This window comes from Watersipora subatra, chromosome 2 (genome assembly GCF_963576615.1).
Source record: "Watersipora subatra chromosome 2, tzWatSuba1.1, whole genome shotgun sequence".
NCBI classification, from domain to species: domain Eukaryota; kingdom Metazoa; phylum Bryozoa; class Gymnolaemata; order Cheilostomatida; family Watersiporidae; genus Watersipora; species Watersipora subatra.
This window is the reverse complement of record NC_088709.1, coordinates 53556592-53567525: the sequence shown is the minus strand read 5'-3', so window position 1 is coordinate 53567525 and position 10934 is coordinate 53556592. Positions and strand designations below refer to the sequence as shown.

At 33.8% G+C, this 10934-nt stretch overlaps 1 protein-coding gene across 1 annotated transcript; it reads right to left on the bottom strand.

Annotated features, from left to right (window-relative positions):
* Positions 1-5529: 5529 nt before the first annotated feature.
* Positions 5530-10694, bottom strand: LOC137388327 (caspase-3-like). Its single transcript, XM_068074812.1, has 7 exons — positions 10685-10694; positions 10418-10599; positions 7741-7923; positions 6767-6989; positions 6278-6472; positions 5865-5974; positions 5530-5725 (listed from the first exon to the last, which is right to left on the bottom strand). The coding sequence occupies exons 1-7, from the start codon at positions 10692-10694 to the stop codon at positions 5579-5581; spliced, it is 1050 nt and encodes a 349-aa protein (XP_067930913.1). The 3' UTR covers positions 5530-5578.
* Between the last annotated feature and the right edge of the window lie 240 nt (positions 10695-10934).

Here is a 10934-nt window from a genome sequence, read left to right as displayed (position 1 = left end):
TCTCTCTTATCCTGCTCTGCAATAGAAAGTAAATAGAAGATTACCCAGAGATAAGGTGTTCCAACATTGTCAATATCTCTCTTATCCTGCTCTGCAATAGAAAGTAAATAGAAGATTACCCAGAGATAAGGTGTTCCAACATTGTCAATATCTCTCTTATCCTGCTCGCTCTGCAATAGAAAGTAAATAGAAGATTACCCAGAGATAAGGTGTTCCAACATTGTCAATACTTCTCTTATCCTGCTCTGCAATAGAAAGTAAATAGAAGATTACCCAGAGATAAGGTGTTCCAACATTGTCAATATCTCTCTTATCCCGCTCGCTCTGCAATGGAAAGTAAATAGAAGATTACCCAGAGATAAGGTGTTCCAACATTGTCAATACCTCTCTTATCCTGCTCGCTCTGCAATAGAAAGTAAATAGAAGATTACCCAGAGATAAGGTGTTCCAACATTGTCAATACCTCTCTTATCCTGCTCGCTCTGCAATAGAAAGTAAATAGAAGATTACCCAGAGATAAGGTGTTCCAACATTGTCAATACCTCTCTTATCCTGCTCGCTCTGCAATAGAAAGTAAATAGAAGATTACCCAGAGATAAGGTGTTCCAACATTGTCAATATCTCTCTTATCCTGCTCGCTCTGCAATAGAAAGTAAATAGAAGATTACCCAGAGATAAGGTGTTCCAACATTGTCAATACCTCTCTTATCCCGCTCTGCAATAGAAAGTAAATAGAAGATTACCCAGAGATAAGGTGTTTTAACATTGTCAATACCTCTCTTATCCTGCTCGCTCTGCAATAGAAAGTAAATAGAAGATTACCCAGAGATAAGGTGTTCCAACATTGTCAATACCTCTCTTATCCTGCTCTGCAATAGAAAGTAAATAGAAGATTACCCAGAGATAAGGTGTTCCAACATTGTCAATACCTCTCTTATCCTGCTCGCTCAGCAATAGAAAGTAAATAGAAGATTACCCAGGGATAAGGTGTTCCAACATTGTCAATATCTCTCTTATCCTGCTCGCTCTGCAATAGAAAGTAAATAGAAGATTACCCAGAGATAAGGTGTTCCAACATTGTCAATATCTCTCTTATCCTGCTCGCTCAGCAATAGAAAGTAAATAGAAGATTACCCAGGGATAAGGTGTTCCAACAATGTCAATACCTCTCTTATCCTGCTCTGCAATAGAAAGTAAATAGAAGATTACCCAGAGATAAGGTGTTCCAACATTGTCAATATCTCTCTTATCCTGCTCTGCAATAGAAAGTAAATAGAAGATTACCCAGGGATAAGGTGTTCCAACATTGTCAATACCTCTCTTATCCTGCTCGCTCTGCAATAGAAAGTAAATAGAAGATTACCCAGGGATAAGGTGTTCCAACATTGTCAATACCTCTCTTATCCCGCTCTGCAATAGAAAGTAAATAGAAGATTACCCAGAGATAAGGTGTTCCAACATTGTCAATACCTCTCTTATCCTGCTCGCTCTGCAATAGAAAGTAAATAGAAGATTACCCAGAGATAAGGTGTTCCAACATTGTCAATACCTCTCTTATCCTGCTCGCTCTGCAATAGAAAGTAAATAGAAGATTACCCAGAGATAAGGTGTTCCAACATTGTCAATACCTCTCTTATCCTGCTCGCTCTGCAATAGAAAGTAAATAGAAGATTACCCAGAGATAAGGTGTTCCAACATTGTCAATACCTCTCTTATCCTGCTCTGCAATAGAAAGTAAATAGAAGATTACCCAGAGATAAGGTGTTCCAACATTGTCAATATCTCTCTTATCCTGCTCTGCAATAGAAAGTAAATAGAAGATTACCCAGAGATAAGGTGTTCCAACATTGTCAATATCTCTCTTATCCTGCTCTGCAATAGAAAGTAAATAGAAGATTACCCAGAGATAAGGTGTTCCAACATTGTCAATACCTCTCTTATCCCGCTCGCTCTGCAATAGAAAGTAAATAGAAGATTACCCAGAGATAAGGTGTTCCAACATTGTCAATACCTCTCTTATCCTGCTCTGCAATAGAAAGTAAATAGAAGATTACCCAGAGATAAGGTGTTCCAACATTGTCAATACCTCTCTTATCCTGCTCGCTCAGCAATAGAAAGTAAATAGAAGATTACCCAGGGATAAGGTGTTCCAACATTGTCAATATCTCTCTTATCCTGCTCTGCAATAGAAAGTAAATAGAAGATTACCCAGAGATAAGGTGTTCTAACATTGTCAATACCTCTCTTATCCTGCTCGCTCTGCAATAGAAAGTAAATAGAAGATTACCCAGAGATAAGGTGTTCCAACATTGTCAATATCTCTCTTATCCCGCTCGCTCTGCAATAGAAAGTAAATAGAAGATTACCCAGAGATAAGGTGTTCCAACATTGTCAATACCTCTCTTATCCTGCTCTGCAATAGAAAGTAAATAGAAGATTACCCAGAGATAAGGTGTTCCAACATTGTCAATATCTCTCTTGTCCTGCTCGCTCTGCAATAGAAAGTAAATAGAAGATTACCCAGAGATAAGATGTTCCAACATTGTCAATACCTCTCTTATCCTGCTCTGCAATAGAAAGTAAATAGAAGATTACCCAGAGATAAGGTGTTCCAACATTGTCAATACCTCTCTTATCCTGCTCGCTCTGCAATAGAAAGTAAATAGAAGATTACCCAGAGATAAGGTGTTCCAACATTGTCAATACCTCTCTTATCCTGCTTACTCTGCAATAGAAAGTAAATAGAAGATTACCCAGAGATAAGGTGTTCCAACATTGTCAATATCTCTCTTATCCTGCTCGCTCTGCAATAGAAAGTAAGTAGAAGATTACCCAGAGATAAGGTGTTCCAACATTGTCAATACCTCTCTTATCCTGCTCGCTCTGCAATAGAAAGTAAATAGAAGATTACCCAGAGATAAGGTGTTCCAACATTGTCAATATCTCTCTTATCCTGCTCGCTCTGCAATAGAAAGTAAATAGAAGATTACCCAGAGATAAGGTGTTCCAACATTGTCAATATCTCTCTTTTCCTGCTCTGCAATAGAAAGTAAATAGAAGATTACCCAGAGATAAGGTGTTCCAACATTGTCAATACCTCTCTTATCCTGCTCTGCAATAGAAAGTAAATAGAAGATTACCCAGAGATAAGGTGTTCCAACATTGTCAATACCTCTCTTATCCTGCTCTGCAATAGAAAGTAAATAGAAGATTACCCAGAGATAAGGTGTTCCAACATTGTCCATATCTCTCTTATCCTGCTCTGCAATAGAAAGTAAATAGAAGATTACCCAGAGATAAGGTGTTCCAACATTGTCAATATCTCTCTTATCCTGCTCTGCAATAGAAAGTAAATAGAAGATTACCCAGAGATAAGGTGTTCCAACATTGTCAATATCTCTCTTATCCTGCTCGCTCTGCAATAGAAAGTAAATAGAAGATTACCCAGAGATAAGGTGTTCCAACATTGTCAATACTTCTCTTATCCTGCTCTGCAATAGAAAGTAAATAGAAGATTACCCAGAGATAAGGTGTTCCAACATTGTCAATATCTCTCTTATCCCGCTCGCTCTGCAATGGAAAGTAAATAGAAGATTACCCAGAGATAAGGTGTTCCAACATTGTCAATACCTCTCTTATCCTGCTCGCTCTGCAATAGAAAGTAAATAGAAGATTACCCAGAGATAAGGTGTTCCAACATTGTCAATACCTCTCTTATCCTGCTCGCTCTGCAATAGAAAGTAAATAGAAGATTACCCAGAGATAAGGTGTTCCAACATTGTCAATACCTCTCTTATCCTGCTCGCTCTGCAATAGAAAGTAAATAGAAGATTACCCAGAGATAAGGTGTTCCAACATTGTCAATATCTCTCTTATCCTGCTCGCTCTGCAATAGAAAGTAAATAGAAGATTACCCAGAGATAAGGTGTTCCAACATTGTCAATACCTCTCTTATCCCGCTCTGCAATAGAAAGTAAATAGAAGATTACCCAGAGATAAGGTGTTCCAACATTGTCAATACCTCTCTTATCCTGCTCGCTCTGCAATAGAAAGTAAATAGAAGATTACCCAGAGATAAGGTGTTCCAACATTGTCAATACCTCTCTTATCCTGCTCTGCAATAGAAAGTAAATAGAAGATTACCTGCAATAGAAAAACTCTTTTGTCAATTGAGAATTGTTAATAGGAAACACTCTTGTTAAAAGCAACAATGTCAGCAGACATACTTATTCTTATACGTTTTTTAAAATAAAATTGAGAATTCCACAATTCCATGTGCACTATCATATTCACATGTATTGTAGCAAAGAAGAGTTGTGTTATCTTTTCCACTTATGTAAGTACTGTATTATACTACATAGTCAACTGGTATTATCCATTATCAACTGTCATGACTGCGACTAACTGCTCAACTTTGGTTGGATCAATCGTGACTCCTGAACTTCAGCTACTGTCTCCTTCATCTTAATCTCACTCTCACTAATACAAACGGGCAATGCAACCATCTTGAAGGAAAGTTCTTTGCTACTTACTCCATATCTAGAGACATACATGTATATCTCCCCAATATCATTTCCATTATCGCTTTCTATAGTTTCTGCTCTTAATATATTCTCAACTCCTTGCGTCATACCTACTAAAATCCTTCTCATTACTACTATCTCAATTTTGGTTTTTACTGTCTGTCCGACCACCCCAGAAAGATAGCCACCTTTTAAATCAAAACCTGTTTTACGACTCCTATAGTTCTGCACGCAACTGCTTTCTTCTGATACATTCCCTACCTCCTGCCTGATTTTATAACTCAATCAATCTCCAGAAGTATTTCTTTTTTAAGAATCTGTCCAAGTTATTCACCATCTCATGTGTTTGTGTGCACTGTGTATGTGAGGGCGTGCATCCATGTGTGCACCGATATGTGTGTGTGTACGTTCGTGCATGCGTGTGCGTGTGTGTGCATGGGTGTGAGCTTGCATGTGCAAATATCTGGCTGTGTGAGCACTGTGTGCTTTGTGTGTATTGTGTGATGCATTAATATGTTCAGTATGGTGTAGCTTTTGCAATTATAATTGTCCAATTGCTTTTGCAAATATAATTGGCAAAAAACTTATATTGTGATGGGATTCATTAATCTGGCAATCAATTGATTTACATTTGTAAAAGCACAACAAACAATGAACATTAGACTGCACATGATACAGAGACCAGCGTTAGAAGTTCACCCCAAGCAAGTATATTTTTATTTAAAATTCCATAAAATCGACAGCAAAGTCAAGGAATTTTAGTAATAACAACAGCCTAAGATATCGCCAAATTTAATATGTCAACATACAGAATTTCAGTTAGTAGATATAATATAGATTGATGCCGTAAGTATATAGAAAGGCTATTTTACAGCCTGCTGCTAAGTTTTGGGTGTCAAAAGGTAATAAGTGATAATAATATCTGATAAGAAAAAATTATTTGCATAAACCAAGCAGCAGCCAGCAAAAGTTCACTAGGCTTGCATGGAGCAGTCCTAAGCTCAGGAGTTGTGTTTCAACATGTATGTTTCTTCCTCTTTGTTTTCAAATGGTACTCAGAGGATATGGGGGGTGCGCCTTGAGAATCCTGGAAAAAGGTATAGTTTTCGGCGGCGCGTGAAGGTACAGATTGATGTTGGTACATTTCCTCCTAGCAGGTAGTTGGGATCACAAAGACTGACTTGGCGTACTCTCTCTTGAATCTATAAAGACCATTTGAAATTCTGTGTACCTTTAATTTGCATCATTTTTTCATTTTGACCCGTTCACTCTTTAAAAACTTATATTCAGCTAGAATATCCACTTCCTGAGAGTTAATAGAGATAAATTAAAAACACTTACTATTTTGAATAGACTCTCAACATCTCTGTGGCATGCGTGTTTGTAGAAGGTATAAACTAATATTCGTATAAAAAAGGATCCACCAGTGTGAGACCTTGTTGAAGTATAGGCTGTAATACAAGATATGGTCTGTTATTGCACTTCCATCTGGTTTGGAAACTAGACTCTTTTATAACCTGGTGTACTATTTATGTTAGTATAAATAAAGGAAATTCTTAGATAAATGTAATTAGGCATTTAATATGACAAATAATATAATAATTTTAAAGCCACTGAAATGAATGTTTATTAACATTAAAATGATTTCATTGAGCTTCAGTTGTAGTAAGAAAGAATAATAACACTTCCATTGCTCTCTTATTAGCCACACTACTACTACAGACTAGAGATGCTTGAATACATTAGATACACACATTCACTGCTAGCCTTCATGATGCAGAAGTCATCCACATTTAGCACAGTTGGGGGAGTTGAAGGAGGTCGTGGATTAGAATCTGGGCAGAAAAAAGATTGTTCTGGGGTGTTGGTAGCTGTAGATCCTGCAGCTGCAGATGAGGATATGGTTTGCCCTGCAGACAAGTCTTTTGATACTCCATAATCAGAGAGTCCTGTAGTAAAGTAACAAAAAGTAACTTCCCTAAAATGTGTGACTCACATATGAATGGTATAATAATAACTTTTATGTTCAGGTCTCATAATCCCTATAGTGCAGTGAAATCATCAAGCTAGTCCATGGAGTATTTTTATTTTTATTAAAATATAGTATGTTAAATAATATAGTTGTTCATAATTGTTTAGAAAAATCTATTTCAATGGCTTTCAAATTTGCATTAGTGAAAAAAGAATTTATAACCATTTATATAGGATCGCAGTTTGCGATGATCTATCTCTTTTATACTAACCTCCAGAACAAGCCTGTACAATAATGAGTTTAGGTTTGCCTGCCATTGCAGGAAATCTCTGTGGAGACAAACTGTCCCTAATAGACACCAATGAGAACTGCTCTCCATTGTGGTCTATAATCATGTCTCCATCTGTTCCATGACTCATTATGATCAGTACAAACATTCCCAGTTTGTGGTGCTCTTCCCTTTTTGTTTCCTCTTCTATCTCTTTGAGAATTTCCTATAACAATTGTTAGACGGGATGCTTTAAAATTGAAGAAAACTTCATCAAAGTATATAGTAAGGAATGTTATCTAGATTCTGTTGATTTTGCTAATAGTAAAAGTATTTAATGAAAATGAATTGTAAAACTCCTTGATTTAAATAGCAATTACAGCTAGTATTTTAATATGTGCTCATCTAGTTAACAAAAGTATAAAACTTTTTATAAATATTGAAAACTTTCTGTAAACCTTCAATACTTAATTTTTTAAAGATTAGTACAATAAGTAGTATAATATATATGAATATATAATTATTGCTAATCAACATTATTTAAACTTTGTTTGGTTTTACTCAAATAAAGCCATTCAAATAAAAATGAATTGTAGAACACAGAGTAAAAAAACAATTGTAGTCGCCATTAAAACACACGCTTGTCTTTCTAAAGAAAGTAAAGTTTTATATAAACTGGTAATGTTAAAAACTAGTTGCAGAGTAATTTGTTTGTTAAAAAAATAAGTAGAAATTGAATGTTACATTACTAAAATTATTCAATATTTGTTCTCTCTTAAATTATGAATATTTAACAATCAGTCAATATAACTCTAGCATGAAAGTATTCTAGCAGTATGGAAACTGTATTTATGAGACTGATTATGATGAAACTATGTAATTCTAGTTCAATTGAACTCATCTGTATCCTGCATAACTTAAGAAAATTTGATGAGACTCTGTATTTCTGCAAACAGACTAGTTTCTGTGATAGCTACCTCATGACTCAAGTCAGTAAACTCTGTTTCGGTTTTGGCAACATCAAACTTCAAGTCTTTGAACAGTCTCCGCAAGTTTGCATAGTCAACTTCAGAGCCATGCCTTGTTTTACAAGAGTTTTGAAATGTTTTGATGTTGAAAATAATTGCTCTTCCTCTGACTCCCTCACTTATCTCATAGATCTAAAAAACATCAAAGAACAATAAAGAAAGCCTAAATAAGTATATACCTTCACATCTTCACAGCACAAAATCTTTTGTAATTTTGCCAGTTACACTATGCATTCCATTTAACTTATATATAACACTCATGGAAGTGTAGACAAGCTGGTCAACTTGGAAGATTCGAGCTCAGCTACTATTCATCTACCTGCCTGTTTCAATTGTATAACTTCAATAAATATTTTATACATTTGCAATTGCGGCTAGTGTGGTAGAAATTTACAGACTCATATAAAATTATTAATAGAAAATATGATGATAGACAAGGTTTTGACATATCAGTTTACTGATGCTGATAAGAATAACAGTAATATTAACAGCTGACATACATAAGTAGTAGACAGACATGTTATTATTAATATATGAGATACATAAGAGAAAGGCAGACATATTATTATTAATAAATGAGATACATAAGAGGAAGGCAGACATGTTATTATTAATAAATGAGATACATAGGAGGAAGACAGACATGTTATTATTAATAAATGAGATACATAAGAGGAAAGCAGACATGTTATTATTAATAAATGAGATACATAAGAGGAAGACAGACATGTTATTATTAATAAATGAGATACATAAGCAGACAGACATGGTACTATTATCAAATGAGATACATAAGAGCAAAACAGACATGTTATTATTAATAAATGAGATACATAAGATGAAGGCAGACGTGTTGTTATTAATAAATGAGATACATAAGAGGAAGGCAGACATGTTGTTATTAATAAATGAGATACATAAGAGGAAGGCAGACATGTTATTATTAATAAATGAGATACATAAGAGGAAGGCAGACATGTTATTATTAATAAATGAGATACATAAGAGGAAGGCAGACATGTTATTATTAATAAATGATATACATAAGAGGAAGACAGACATGTTATTATTAATAAATGAGATACATAAGAGGAAGGCAGACATGTTATTATTAATAAATGAGATACATAAGAGGAAGGCAGACATGTTATTATTAATAAATGAGATACATAAGAGGAAGGCAGACATGTTATTATTGATAAATGAGATAGATAAGAGGAAGGCAGACATGTTATTATTATTAAATTAGATAAAATAAAAACTGTTCTTAGCTTAAGTAGAGTAGGAACTATCAGTTAAATTAGCAAAGTTTACCAAATTCAATTTAATAATATTATTTACCTAAGAATATGTTTTATGACATTACTTATGTTTTTTGTAATCACTTTCAAAATTTTTACTCAATCGTGTTGAGATTGCTTTAAACAATTACTAGCTTTGATAAAAATTATGATTAGACTTGATCTCTGGTTTAAATGAGGTTTTTATTATAGCACCTCATGCAAAGTTAACCGGCGCAGGTAATTTTCCTGTGATGTGTAATTGTGTCCAAGTTTGTTACAGAATAATGAAAAATTTTATTTTTGATTTTGATGGCTCACTGATCCAGCATAGGTGTATGTCAGGTTCTCTTTTTAGCAGATTTATTTCTTCAAGGCTAGTTGAGCATGTATAAACCAAATCAAGTCTAGACAATCACTATAATTAATTAACAGCAGTGAGAATTTTTTAGTATCTGTTTTTTATTTTTTGGTGCCGCTTATTTTATCGCAGTTTTAAAATCACCAAACTCTTATGGTAGAGGCAGTTTTGACTGTAGAATTTATGTTTAAAGTGCCTAAACAAATTCATATAGTTTAGTTCTATAGCAATATAGTTATTCTTATTTAGTTAAGCATTACCACAGCTAAAATGTGTACCTTTAGAAATTAAAGTAAATTATGGTGAATTTAGATACTTTGGTTCTCACTCAAAAAAGTGTAGCATTTACTAATTTGTTTAGTTATTGTCATATGGCAATAGTTGCAGTTTTTTAATAAAAGCTAGGAGATTTCATAAAACAATTCCACATTCATATTAAAATGATGAATAAAATATTCCTGAAATGCCTGGTGAGCTTTACATAATTCACTCATTCTGAAGAAGAATTATTAATTAAAATTATGTGAGTCATACTGATATAAACCAATATATATATATATATATATATATATATATATATATATATATATATATATATATATATATATATATATATATATATATATATATATATATATATATATATATATATATATATTGGTTTATATCAGTATGACTCACATAATTTTAATTAATAATTCTTCTTCAGAATGAGTGAATTATGTAAAGCTCACCAGGCATTTCAGGAATATTTTATTCATCATTTTAATATGAATGTGGAATTGTTTTATGAAATCTCCTAGCTTTTATTAAAAAACTGCAACTATTGCCATATGACAATAACTAAACAAATTAGTAAATGCTAGTATATATATATATATATATATAAATATATATATATATATATATATATAGCAGGAATTTTATATACTGATATACATAGCAGTAATCTGATGAGCTACTCTGTTTTATATTAAAAAGTCACCTCATTTTTGTTGTTATAGAGGTTCTTTACATGTCTCTTTCTCGTAGGAATCAGCCTGATTATGATCTGTTTTTCTGATGTTTTCTCATCGCAGTATCCTTCTTGTTCAACATCAGACAAATCACTGTCCTCATCGATGGCTGAGCTTTGCACTTGATCAGTGTGTTTGACATCACCCACTGCTAGAGGATAAAATACTTTCAAAATTAAGTTTAAAGTTGCATTTTAATGAGAGAATAAACATGTTTCAGAGGAAGATTCTTGTACGATTCAGCATCACAAACAAAAGACTACAACATAGTTTGACTCTCTATTAGATAATCACTTGGTTTTCCTGGGTGCTGTTAAAATATATTTTAATATGCTTTAATCTGACCTTCTTTTTTACCTCCTGCACAACTGGATTGGTAAGGCTCCAAGTTGGAAAGATACTCATCAACAGTACCAACTTCTTTCTCAGTGAGTTGAAAGCCTACAATAGAAAGTTGAGAGGTTTCTATGAACTCATTTTAATTCA

Excerpts from the sequence above, each read along its gene's own strand:
- LOC137388327 (XM_068074812.1), bottom strand. Across the intron at positions 6,473-6,766 it reads TGTACAGGCTTGTTCTGGAG|GACTCTCTGATTATGGAGTA; the intron begins GTTAGTATAAAA and ends ACTTTACTACAG. Across the intron at positions 5,975-6,277 it reads CATGAAGGCTAGCAGTGAAT|CCTATACTTCAACAAGGTCT; the intron begins GTGTGTATCTAA and ends CTTGTATTACAG.